At 37.1% G+C, this 14,412-nt stretch overlaps 1 protein-coding gene across 1 annotated transcript in view; it reads left to right on the top strand.

Moving 5' to 3' along the window:
* The window catches only part of SLC49A4 (solute carrier family 49 member 4), a 72,114-nt gene that overhangs the window by 37,259 nt on the left and 20,443 nt on the right, over positions 1 to 14,412 (top strand). Inside the window, exons 5-7 of the mRNA XM_082740692.1 lie at positions 6 to 114; positions 6,832 to 6,899; positions 10,463 to 10,590. Of these exons, the coding sequence (XP_082596818.1) occupies positions 6 to 114; positions 6,832 to 6,899; positions 10,463 to 10,590 (305 nt within the window). The remainder of the gene's footprint in view (positions 1 to 5; positions 115 to 6,831; positions 6,900 to 10,462; positions 10,591 to 14,412) is intronic.

Raw genomic sequence — 14,412 nt, 5'->3', positions numbered from 1 at the left:
TACAGCAACATGAGATTTTTGATGATTGCTTTAGCGTATGCCATACCACTTGGTGTATTTGCTGGTTGGTCTGGAGTTCTGGACTTAATTTTAACACCAGTGCATGTCAGCCAGGTAAACATTTTATTTCTTTATATGTTGTAGGTATTTTTAGTTCATTTAAATTATAAATATTGTCTGTATGTCTTGGTTTAAACTTCAAGACCTGGGTAAAACATTATCTGATACCATATTTGCAAAAGCAAAATCCTTAGGAGATAGTTAAAAATAATACTGATTTTCTTCCTGGATTTTGTTAACAGCCATGAACTTTATCTACATTTATTGGCTGCTGTTAATGATGTTAATAAACAGAAGAATAGAGGAGGAAAACTTCATTTGTTGACTGCATCCTAATCTTGCTTCACAGTTTATAAAGATTCACGATCCCATTGTCATATATATGGCTACTTTGTCTTTTTAATTTCTCACTATCTCTCTAGTCTCAGAATCTCATTTCTTTAAAAGTAATCTCATTTCTTTAAAATTATTTCACCTATATGCTTCAGGCCATATATTCCTTCTCCTCATTTCTAGGTAGCATGGTAGAAGGGCACAGAGGGCTTCGAAGGGGCAAATGGAAGAAGTCCAGCACACGGGCATGCCGTCCCACTGTATGAATGAGAAATGATCTGCTCATTCTGCTTATGATGAACATTTGGATTGTGTATGGTTTTTGACTGTCACAAACAAGGTGTAGGAATATTCTCATACGCTCTTGAGGCACCTCTATATATATTTCTGTTTGGATATCTAGCTAGGAATAGAATTACTGGTGATGGTATATGCCCAGTTTAATAGATGATGCCAAACTTCCCCAAAGTGGTTGTATCAGTTTATAGTCCTACGTGAAGTTTCTCATTGCTCCACATCTTCACCAACCCTTGGCAGTGTTAGTCTTTTTTAAAGTTAGAAATGCTAATGGCTCTGCAGTTAAATGTCATTGTAGTGGTATCTTTTTAAGTGTTGAACATTTGAATATCCTTTCTTGTGACACACTTGTTCAAGTCTCTTGCCCACTCTTGGGCTGCCTTTTTCTTACTGATTATAAAGAAGAGAGCTGTGCAGAAGGGGCCTCCCCAGAAGGCTATGACTATGTGGGGTCCTCAGCAAGCCTTGGCTGAGAGATGGACTGCACATATAAAGGGTAGAGCTCCCAGAGGCTTAACGGAAAGATGGCCAGGAGGTGTAAAGCAGAACGAATAGAGTAGAGGGCAAGCAGTGCTGGGCTCTTAGATTCTCGCTCCGCTGGAATGGTAAGTCCTCATTAATACCTTGTTAATATATTTGGGCTTCTTCTGAGACACAAGAATCTAGGCCAGAATTTAGAATCAAGAACCATACTCTAGATAAAATAAGGCCTGTTCTACTTAGACCCACAGTACGCAAGCCCTGAAAAAAATCGGCTGAGGAGACAATTTGGAGATTGAGTCCTACCAAGTCAGGGGAGCTCGGGAAACACTGTGGTTTCTACTTACATACCTTAATAAAACACAAAATTAAGCCTGTACAAGTTCAAGGTGATCAGTTATTAATTGAACTGCAGACTAATACAAAATGCAAAAATGAACCATTTTAGAGAAAGATAAAAGGATCCAGAATCTTTATATTATGTCATCCACGGCATGTACCCTACTGTTAAAAGAAAAAAAAAATTAGACAAACAGGAAAATGTGACCCGAATTTATAAAGAGGAAGTACTGAATAGAAACCAACTCAGAGGTACATGTTGAATGTAGCACAGAAATGCAGGAAAGAGAACTATCTTTGCTTGCTTGAAGTTTATTTATATATATAATAAATATACCATACATACCATATTGGACAGTGCAGATCAGAACATTTCTGTCATCATAGAACGCACCATTGGATAGGTTTATCATTATTCCTTTCACATTTAAACCTAGAATTGAATTTTGTGCTTGTTATAAGGTAGGAGTTCAGTTTCTTTTTTTCCCCATATAGGTATCCATTAACCTGGTATCAGTTTTAAAAGATCGTGCTTTTCTCTTTGCTCTCTAGTGTCATCTTTGTCATATTGAAGTGCCCTTATATGCACAGATGCGTTTATTTTTAATATTTTATTTATTTATTTGATAGACAGAGGTTACAAGTAGGCAGAGAGGCAGGCAGAGAAAGAGAGGAAGCGAAGCAGGCTCCCTGCCAAGCAGAGAGCCTGATGCAGGGCTCGAGGGATCGTGACCTGAGCGGAAGGCAGAGGCTTTAACCCACTGAGCCACCCAGGCGCCCCACAGATGCGTTTTTTTTTTTTTTAAAGATTTTATTTATTTATTTGACAGAGAGAGATCACAGGCAGGCAGAGAGGCAGGCAGAGAGAGAGGAGGAAGCAGGCTCCCTGCTGAGCAGAGAGCCCGATGCGGGGCTCGATCCCAGGACCCTGGGATCATGACCTGAGCCGAAGGCAGCAGCTTAACCCACTGAGCCACCCAGGCGCCCCCACAGATGCGTTTTTAAACAACTTTTTTCCCTCCAGTCTATTTGCCTATCTTTTATCACTTTTATCTACCCATATGTCTCAAGTATTTTAGTGTTATAATAAACCGGTATTTTATAGAATAAATACACCCCTTTATTGAGATTTTGGCTAGAAATTTTTGAATCTCCAAAATCAGTTCAAGAATTAACTTCTTTGTAATTAATTTCTTTGTGAGCCATATACTACATTTATTAATAAATTCCCCTATGTTAACTTCTACAACTACATTGTCTAGTAAAATGGCTACTGGCCCACTTGTGTCTATTTAATTTGAAATTTAAATTAGTTGTGGGGCACCTGGCTGGCTCAATCAGTTAAGCATCTGCCTTCAGCTCAGGTCATGATCCCAGGGTCCTAGAATCGAGCCCCATGTTGTGGTCCCTGCTCAGTGGGGAATCTGCTTCTCCCTCTGCCCCTCCCCTGCTTGTGCTCTCTCTCTCTCTCTCAAATAAATAAATAAAATCTTTTTTAAAAAAAGAAATTTCAATTAGTTGATGAAATAAAATAAAAATTAACCTTCTTAGGTTCTATTTTCTCTAATTTCCTTTGGGGACTCTGTATGTTATACTTTCACTTTATATATGCCCTATGTCTCTTAATCCCTTTTCTGAATTTTCTGTCCTTTTGCCTTTCTCTGGTTCAGACTCGCTGTTTCATCTAGCCTTTCTTTCAACTCACTGTTTCAGTTTTCAGCTCTAATATTTTTGTTAAACTCCTCTCTAAGTTGTTAATTTCACTTGTATTCTGAAGTTATAACATTTTTATTTGAATCTTTTTCATAGTTTACAAATTTCTATAGAAGTACTCAATCTTTAACTTTTTTGAATTATTAAAAATAGTTGCTTAAAGTCTCATAATTTCTTGATCTGGATCCCCTGTGGGTCTCTTTATATTTGTGGTATCCATTTATGTTTTCTTATCGCTTTATGAGGTGTGCCTTTATTTTTGACTGAGTGCCAGACATAGTATATAAAAAATTGTAGAGCTCACTTAAGCATCAAGATGATGTTATTTAACCTGAGAAAGAACTAGGTTTTTTCTTACAGGAATCCAGGAATCCAGTTTTAGGAATTGAGGTAACTGCATTTCAGTCCCACAAAATACTATTCTATTTTGAGTGTGTGGTATCTTAGGTAATAGCCCTTCAAAGTCACCATCTAAAGGCTGAGGTTTTGGGGCACCTGGGTGGCCCAGTCAGTTAAGTGTCTGCCTTTGCCTCAGGTCATGATCCCACATCCACGTCAGGCTCCCTGCAGAGCGGGGAGCCTGCTTCACCCTCTCTCTCTGCTGCTCCCACTGCTTGTGCTCTCATGCACTCTCTCTGTCAAGTAAATAAATAAATAAATCTTAAAAAAAATAAAAATAAAGATTGGGTTTTTTTTTTTTTTACAAGGCCACCCATCCTACAATAGGCCCTGAAGTCAATTTTTTTTTTTTCCTTCCGAGGCAGGTATTCCAAGCATGCTCAGTTCCAAGAAAGAAGAGTGTAGCACTCATTTATTTATTTTTTTCATTTGTTATATATTTATTCAGCCCTCTGTTTAAAAATTTTATTATTTATCCATTTTTGGGGAAGTATAGTTGACACACAATGTTACATTAGCTTCAGGTGTACAACATAGTGATTCAACAAGTCTGTACATGATGCTCTGCTCACCACAAGCGTAGCTCCCGTCTGTCACCATACCACACTATTATAGTACCATTGGCTATGTTCCCTATTGTAGCACCCATTTAAAAATTCTGATTTTGCAGATTTTATGCTTTTCATTATAAATCTCAAGACACCCTTTCAAGTGTCTTTCTCTGTATAAACACTCAGAGAGACATGAGGAGTCACACCAGGTATTAAATAAAGTGAAATTTAAAATTAAATGAGGAAGAATGAAGCACTTGGATGAATCAGTTAAGAGACCAACTCTCAGTTTCAGCTGAGGGTCATGTTCCTGGAGTCCTGGGATCGAGCCCTGAGCAAGGCTCTGCACTCAGTAGGGAGTCTGCTTAAGATTCTGTCTCTCCCTTTCCCTTGCCCCCCACCTCTGCACTCACTCTCTCTAAAATACATCTTATTTAAGAATTAAAGAAAAATTGTAATAATTTAGTGGGTAGAATATTATTAATTAAAGCAAATGTCATGAACAAAGGAAGCAGAAAAGCACCACTGGCCTAAAAGGACCAGGATTCCTACAGTTGGATGCACAGTGGTTCTTCGCCTGACACAGGGCCCCCCTCACCCAGGGGATAGATGGAAATGTTCGGGAGGGCCTAATAGCCCTATTTATTTTTTTCATTTTTTCATTTTTTTCATTTATTATATATGGATATAATATAATATATTATTATATATGGATACTAGATGCTCTGCAGGGAGAGGGGGCAGTTCTGCAGAACAGAGAATTCTCTGGCCCCAAATGCCAATGATGAAAAAAAAAAATGTGGAGCTAAATTAAGCTTCAGGCTGTTCTCTTTCTCCAGAGAGTACTTATCTTTGTTCTGGCACCAAACACTGTTAAGTAATTGTATTACTTAGAGTAGGCTAAGCTGCTATGAGAAGTAGAATCCCAGAATTCTGAGGCTTAAGGAATTTAGTTCTCATTTACATCATAATCTAGGACGGTTTGCATAACAATCTAGGACATTTGTCCACAGTTCGGATAGCTCTTTTGCTCCCACTGATTTAGAGACCCAGGCTGCTTCCACTCTGCAACAATCCTGTCGCCTATGACCCTGTCATTGTATGCATGGTTTAGGCTGGTGACTACATCCCGATTCTAGTGGTTGGAAAGAGAAAGGAATCCCGGAGGAGCTTACAGCCGTCTTCCAGGCTCTTGCTTGGTGGTGGCACACTTTCATTCTGCCCACTTCCATTGAGAACTTGTGCGCATAGTCCCATGTGTTTGAATGACCGCTAAGACATACAGTCCACCTGAGTGCCTAGGTTCTACCTAGGGAACATTTTGGTGAAGAGGTGTAATGAGAAATATGACTAGGAAAATAATAAATGGTAGAATTTAGTTTGGGCAGCTCTCAATTAACAGGTCAAGTTTGGACTTGGCCCTGTAACCACAATGAAAGCCAGTAACTATTTCTGAGCAGGAAAGTGGGATGATTGGGATAATTATTCTGGCAATAGTGGGCAGAATAGATTGTGGAGACCATTTAAGAAGCTATTACAGGAATCTAGAAGTAAGAAATAAGGTAATAAGCAAGCATGGTGGCCATGGGAAGGGAAAGAGGAGACAAAATGCACTGATACTATTAGGGATACGTGGAATTCCAATGGTAACCAGTAACATGTATTGAACATGTTAGCTTATTTAAGTCTCAAAAAAAAAAAAAAAGAACCCTTGTTATCCTCATTATAATAATGAGGAAACTGAGACTTAAGAGTATGAATTGGGACAGAAGCCAAGTCATAGGAGGAGTTAAAAATACGTGAGTGATGGGTGAATCTAGGCAGTATTTGTAGATAGCTCGAGAAAGTTTGGCCATGAGCGGAGGAAAGACTTAAAGACATTATTAGATAGATGGAGAATCATCATCAGGTGGTAGTAACAGCCTTTACTGAGCACTTCCTGTACACTGACCACTGATTTAAGTCCTGTACACAAATTATCTCATTTAGTCCATTCTATGGGTAAGAAGACATAATTTGTCCAGGGTCATAAAGCTGCTAAATGGCAGGGTTGGAAATGTTTTCCCACGAGTGCAATGAGCTATATATTTGAAACCACCTCAAATTGTCTTTCAGTAGTCTCCCTAGGTGCTTAACCCCCATTTCTCATGCTCTCACTTGCTTTCTCTTCTGTGAGTTCTCTCTTCTGTGACTCTTGGTACATCTTTAATTGTTGCCAGATGTTTGAGCACCTGATTATTTCCCAGTAGTTTCCTGTATGTTGGTTATATTTAAAACTCTTGGGTCAGTGACTGTCTTCTGTCCTTTTCCTGTTTTCTTAAGGGTTCTAGTACAAAGTAGTACATACTTGAAAACATTTATTTGTGAAACTGATTATTTTGTTGATTTAAATATTCCGATAAAAGTTAATCAAGAATATACTTACTTAAATAAATTAGATTAGTCACACATTAATCCTTTTATTTTATTCATTTTTTTAAATAGTATTTCCGAGATTTGTTGCCATTTAGTTATTGATAAAATATTGAATTATGCATGTATATAGAAATGCATACATATATATTGAATTATGTATTGATTAGAGAAGATCTTTTTTTCATGCTTTCTTAATTGCAGCCTTATAGTCTTATATTAAATGTGTCTGCCACTTTCTCCACAGGTAGATGCTGGCTGGATTGGATTTTGGTCCATAGTTGGAGGCTGTGTTGTTGGAATAGCTATGGCAAGGTGAGAATATTTTACGTTAACCCTGTGAGTGGGCTGAACCAAAACCAAAAACCAGAAAAATGACTGCTTTTGATAAATGTTAAGATTCAGGGAAAAATAAAACAGGCAAAGGTCAGAGAAGGGCACTTGTTCAGACTATAAGAAAATTCATATGCAGTAAGAATTTTCCTGCTACAAGAAACCTTTCTCAGGAGTAATCTGTCCTAAAATGTTTTTGGAGGATGGAGATGTATTTCCAGTGTAAGCTGCCTTACTCCCACATTATTGGAGAACAGGATCTACAAGTGGAACCCAGAGAAAAGCATTACAATAATAACAACAAATTGATTACTTAATTGAGAATAGAGAAGAATTGAAATGAACTATTTGTAAGAGCATCTCTAGAACTTTCCATGAAAAGGGAGGATCTGATTAGCAGAAATTTATTTTCAGTCTTTTTTGGCAGGTACATCCCTGTTTATTCCCTTTTGCTGAAAAATGCACATAAAGACTTCCGGTTTCACCAAACTCCCTTTGATCTTAACCCATTATGACAACACATTTTTAGAATGAGTCAGAAGAAGGAAAAAGTCTCATTTCTTTCTAAAAAAAAAAAAAAAGAATGGAAATATCACTTATCCAGATGACTGCCTGTAAAACTATTCTTGGTGTTTCCAAGGAGATAATACTCATTCACTTCCCAAATCATTTACCTTGTTTCATCAAAAACAAAATTAGGCAATCAACTTTACCAGAAAGAGAAGAATCTAATTACATATTGGGGGAGATCAAATAAGATATGTAAATCATCTCAATTTCTAAATACTTAAACATAATTGACACAGGATAATATTATAGCTAGACCTTACAGTTTACATAGTGTTTCTGGGATAATGAAAGAATAAATTGACACTGTAATTTCTAAATCACTCTAAGGTTTTTACAAGTTAGGGAAATATAAGAATAAAATCTAAAAGCTAAAGAAGAGGAATAGGCAGGGAGCATTTGTGGGAAATCACTACATGGATACTGAAATACATTGACCTGTCACATTTGACAGAATCTTACCTAATTTTTCTAATTAAATCTCCAAGCCAATTATAGTGAGTCATCATTAACCAAATCCTATTCTGAACACCACATAGGTCAAAGAGGGAACTAAGATGTATCAAAAATGACATCTCACGTGTACCTTTCACTTTATATTTTTTCTGTAAACCCTTTATTTTATCTATATAGAAATAGAGCTAGAGGAGAAACTGAGAGTGAGGACATTTCTGTTTTTAATTTGTTGAAATGGAAGTTCTTTAAAAAATACTACCCTTACTTTGGGATCTGAAATCAATTGTAGCTATTTGCTAGGCCTAGAATCAATTTTAAAGTTATGTTCATAACACCATTTGGGGGATCCCTAGAACAGAATCTCCTTAAAGACATTAGTGCTTAGGTGATTTTTTTTGTAATTATGGTACTAAAGGTCACTAGCAAATGTCCTAATAGTTACACTGTTCAAATGGTATTAACCCATTTGAAAGGACTAGGTTGGGAGAAGGGGAGTGGGGTTATGGACATTGTGGGGTGTGCTGTGGGGTGTGTGGACCTGGCGATTCATGGACCTATACCCCTGGGGATAAAATTATATGTTTATAAAAAATAAAAAATTTTAAAATTAAAACAAAACAAAAAAAAAGAAAGGACTAGGTTTACAAAAATAGATAAGATCACAGTGGTTAGCTTATTCTTGTGTGATCTGGCCCTGTCAATGTCCTCACTGCTCAACTTTTTTCGGTTCTGATTGTACCAGAAAACTATTTTATTCTCTCATACCTCGCCATCTGCCTGTGAGACAAGTACATTCTTGCAGCATACCAAAACATAAATCAAAAAAGTGTTTGGTGGGCGTGAAATTATAACAGTTTTTGGATTTTCTTGAGGGAAATTTCTACCACGCTGTAGAACCTTTTTCAGAGTACTTAAGAATTTTCTGCTAGTGAACTTTCATAGTCGAGAACAAACCTAAGTCATTGGGCAAAGATGCATCAATTTTTTCCACCAAAAGATGGCATCAGCTGTCATAGGAAGCTATTTTAGCCTAGATAAGGCTTACAAACATGATTAACCTTGTCACATCAAATAAGCATGAAACACAAAAGATAGTATTGAAAATTCTAAGAGGGACACTAATGTAATTACAATAAAAATTAAGATCAATTTTAAAGCTTCAAAGTAGAGGAAACATGGTAGGTGTTATATTTGGGATAGAATCGCTTTTTCTACAATAGAAACAATTCTCAAGGACAGAGTAAGTTGTATGTTGGCACAGCCAGAGAATTGTGCCTGTACAGCCAACAACTATAGGTGAGGAAAAGTGGTCGGCAAATAGAAAAGTTGTGGGTCTTAACTAAATAATAAGCATCTCTACCGTTTGCCTTTTTATTTCATGTTAATTCAGAGAAAAGCAGGAATTTTGAAAACTTAAAATGCTATGAAACATAAGTTACAACCTTTATAGGATAGTATTTGTTACTCCAGAGCTACATTCTTGCTTTCAAAAGCTTACAGTCTAATCGGAAGACAAAAAATATACACATGCCAAAACAAGAGAAATGCCAATAGAGATAAATGCTGTGAAGAAACAGGGTATGGAGATGGGATGAATGGTGAGGACTTCTTCCATGAGCATGGAGAGTCTTATTGAACTTACTGAGACCTGAACGACCTGTGGAGTAAGCCGGAGTGAGTCACATCAGGAATGGGAGGAACCAGCATTCCAGGCAAACAGGACAAAGGCAAAAGCTACATCTTGCTGTGGGAAACAACCCTCGCTTGTACAAGAAACAGAAACAGGGCTGTCCAACTGGAGAATAGTTAGGTGGAGGGAGAATGGAGGCAGAGACCAGATTATATAGGAGCCCAAGGGGCTCTAGGGGTAAGCATTTGTATTCTCTGAGTTTGAATTTGGGGAGAGCCATCTTTGCCAGTTTGTGTCAACAGGTTAGACTGTTTTCTAAAACTAGAATAGTAGGTGCTCGTTATAGAATTTTGGGAAGTATAGAAAAATATTTGAGGAAAGTAAAAGTAGCATTTAAAAACACAGAATCCAGGGGTACCTGGGTGGCTTAGTGGGTTAAGCCTCTGCCTTCAGCTCAGGTCATGATCTCAGAGTCCTAGGATTGAGCCTGCATCAGGCTCTCTGCTCAGCAGGGAGCCTGCTTCCCGCCCCTCTCTGGCCTGCCTCTCTACCTACTTGTGATCTCTCCCTTTGGCAAATAAATAAATAAATCTTTAAATAAATAAGTAAATAAATAATAAAAACACAGAATCCATCCTGTCAGTTACAGATCTTGAGCAGAGATCACATTTTGTGTGTTTTGTAAGAGGAAAAAAAATACCTGCCACAAAGTAACATTTATCACATACATACAAAATAAAAGGTACCAGTTAAAAAAAGTTTTGTTACTTGCTTTAAAAAGAACTCATAGAAATTTTTTCAAGAAAGCATTGTTTAATGAAAGTGTGTCATTAATTTAAATAGTATCTTCAAAATCTGGGTAGGCTTATAATAGAATGTTGTTTCTTTTCAGGTTTGCAGATTTTATCAGGGGTATGCTGAAACTAATTCTTCTCCTCCTGTTTTCTGGAGCTACCCTCTCATCCACGTGGTTCACCCTGACCTGTTTGAACAGCATTACTCACCTGCCTTTAACCACAGGTAAACAGAGACTATTTTGAACTTTGAATAGATATTTTCAGTTCATGAAAATATATATAACCCAAAAGTAGGAATTTTTCTTGTTTTCTATTCTATAGAAATAGAATAAGTAATTATAGTTATAAAACTATAAAAATTATAAAACTAATAAATGTAAAAAAATATTTCCCAAGTCCAGGCATCAAACTATCTTCCTAACTAAAAAGAGTTCAAGGACCACCTAGGTGACTCAGTGGGTTAAGCCTCTGCCTTCGGCTCAGGTCATGGTCTCAGGATCCTGGGATCGATCCCCACGTCAGACTTTCTGCTCAGCAGGGAGCCTGCTTCCTCCTCTCTCTCTGCCTGCCTCTCTGCCTACTTGTGATCTCTCTCTGTCAAATAAATAAATAAAATCTTAAAAATAAAAAGAGTTCAAGAAATAATGAAAAATACTTTCACTGGTATTTTACCTATGGAAAAGAAGTATAATCTTTAGTCTAAACTTATATATAGCATAGAAAAGCCTATATTCTTTTAAAATTCATATCAGAGCATAATACAGAGATTTTTATCTTCTTTATAGCCATTACATCATTGTTAAGAAATAAGGAAAATGAGTAAAGGCATAAAGCTTTGATGTTTGAAGTATATACCAGTAAAATTTCTTCCACCAACACCTATAGGTTATTCAGTCTTCTTATATCATTAATATAAAACAAAACTTACTGGCAAATACCTATTAGAAGTATATTATAGGCAGCTTACTTAGCTCATCTGATTGACCTGAAATATTTATAGTTGCTATTGTACTGTTATTAATAGTATCATTTTGGGAGTCTGCATTAGCTTTCTATGGCTGCTGCAACAAGTTACCACAAATATAGTGGCCTAAAATGACACAAATTTTTAGGTTGTCTTACATTTGTCGGTTAGAAGTCCAACCTGAGTCTCACTAGGCAAGAGTCAACCTCCAGGGAAGAATCCACGTCCTTGCCTTTTCTAAATTCCAGAGGCTGCCGACATTCCTGGGTTCGTGGCACCATTCCTCCATCTGTAAAGTCAGCCGTGGGTCAAGTTCTTCTCATACAACACACCAGCACCTTTCCTCCAAGTCACATCTTCCTCTGAGCTCTCATCTTCTGCCCTGCCTTCCACTTTTAAGGATCCATGTGATTACCTTGAGTGCTCCCAGATAATCCAAGATAATCTCCGCATTTTAAGGTCAAGTGACTAGCAATCTTAATTCCATCTGCGGTCTTACTCATACATAGACTAAAGGGACCTTCCTCCTATGGAGTCCCCATAAAACATACATGCCACTGGGCACTTGGTCCCTGTAGAGCTACTTTCAGACTCTCATGTACTCTTATCCATGCAAGTGCTTGTTACAACAAATAATCCTACAGTCCTCCAGTCTACCCTTATAACAAATAAAGCCATAATTAAACACATAATCCCATAGGTGGCTATTACTTGCAGATGGATTAAAAAATCAGCATCTTTAGCAGAATTCCTTTTGTTAAAGGAAAGGAAAGGGAAAAGCAATAACAGAGCTCTCTTGGTCTATAAAATGATCTGTCATAGTATCCCAATTTGCATATATGTGCTCTGTAATAAAATGACCAGCAATTTATATATCAGTTTATATATCAATTTATGTATCAAATTTTTCAAAGATAACCTTTATTTTAGATATCCATCTGCCCTGGAATACCACAGCAAATTCACAAGGGCATCATGGCTTATTTTAAATTTCTGAAGGAAACACAGGGATATTCCCTATCTGTCAGACCCTTTGTGAACCTCTAGCTCGAGAGAGTGTCCAGTCTCCTCATTAGATCCCTGCTACATTCTTTTTGATAACATCATATCTTTGAAAAGTTTGGTTTCCTGCAGTGGCTGTGATAAAAAGTAAATACTGCACAAAAATCAGGAACAGGATATAAGGGTGGGTGTCAGTCTGATTCTCAGGTTTGATTCCAAGATTTGAGAAGTCATGCAGTGCCCATCAGATTGCCCATACCTCATTAGTAAGTGATTGTGGTTATTTGAGAATGCAATGAAAATATATTTCTTTCAATATATGGGTATTATTTTTTAAATGGCCACTAAATTGTTGGGACATACACATTTATTAAATGGTTTGGCCCCAACTATGTAATTAACAGAATGGTTACTTATTTCTCTTGGCCTTGGACATACTGAGGCACTAAGTGTGCTATAAAGGCAGGTTTGGAAATTTCTACCCTGTACCATCCTGCCAGGAATCCCTCTCTTTAATTTTTATTGCTTTGCCTGTAAAGCCCAGTCGTCCAGAGTAATAGCTTTTGGATAATGTGTACTTTTTATATTCTAACATTCCTACATTATGGTTTTGGAACAATTTTGGCAAGTATTCTGAGCCAGAATTTTTTGTTTTATTTTATTTTTATTCGGGTATGATTTCATAATTTAGCAGTTGCACAACATTCTGTTGGAATAGTTTTAGTTTGCAGCCCTTTGAGTGCGTTACACTCGGATGTGTTTGTGTGTGTGTGTGTGTGTGTGTGTGTGTTACTGTATGTCAAGTACATATCTGTTAGATTCTATACTGTATGTCAAGTACATATCTGTTAGATTCTACAAGAACAAAGTTGTGAGTACATAATGAACATATATTTGCCCTTGAATTACGTTCATGACATTACGTTCATGAAATTTTATGTGTTTTCTATTTGCTATGAGAAAAGTAACAGTTTTATCTCTGGTTGGGGGCATCAAGAAAATTTATTTTTTACCTCCTTTTTTGTCTAGATCTGTAATAATGAGTGTGTTACTTTTACTTGTTTCTTTTATGTTTTACTTGTATAATCAGAAAAAAATATGTTGAAAAGTATACATCTTTTTTATTTATTTTTTAAATAATTTTTAAAATTTTTTAATAAACATATAATGTATTATTAGCCCCAGGGGTACAGGTCTGTGAATTGCCAGGTTTATACACTTCACAGCACTCACCATAGCACATACCCTCCCCAATGTCCATAACCCCACCCCCCTTTGCCTCCCCCCCTCCCCCTGGCAACCCTCAGTTTGTTTAGTGAGATTCAGCGTCTCTTCTGGTTTGTCTCTCTCCCGATCCCATCTTGTTCCATTTATTCTTTTCCTACCCCTCAAACCCCACACGTTGCATCTCTACTTCCTCATATCAGGGAGATCATATGATAGTTGTCTTTCTCCAATTGACTTATTTCGCTAAGCATAATACCCTCTAGTTCCATCCACATCATCGCAAATGGCAAGATTTCATTTCTTTTGATGGCTGCATAGTATTCCATTGTGTGTGTGTGTGTGTGTGTGTGTGTGTGTGTGTGTGTGTGTGTATGTGTATATATACCACATCTTCTTTATCCATTCATCTGTTGATGGACATCTAGGTTCTTTCCATAGTTTGGCTATTGTGGACATTGCTGCTATAAACATTCGGGTGCACATGCCCCTTCGGATCACTATGTTTGAGTATACATCTTTTTAAATCTTAAAGGAAAATTGATATAGGTGACCCTGGTCAGGACTATGTTTTTCCAGTCTGTCCTTGAAAATAATTATGTTGGACAGAAAGGAAAGCAGGATTCTAAATTAAATTAAGGCCAGAACCGAAAGGTTGAATCTGATGTAGCCATCTTCACTACCACTGAATTTATAATTCTACTGTTCTTTCCAATTGCAGGTCAGTTTTTGAATGTCACTTAGAAACTCCTGAAAGAAAGAAAAAAAAAGAAACTCCTGGTAGATACTTTTTTAACTTATACTGCTTTAAAAACTAGATTTTCACATTTCTTTCCTGAATGATCATGGTGGGTA

The sequence above is a fragment of the Mustela nivalis genome (assembly GCF_964662115.1).
Source record: "Mustela nivalis genome assembly, chromosome: 1".
Taxonomy (NCBI): Eukaryota; Metazoa; Chordata; class Mammalia; order Carnivora; family Mustelidae; genus Mustela; species Mustela nivalis.
Note: the sequence above shows the minus strand (reverse complement) of the source record. Positions and strands in the feature narration are given on the sequence as shown.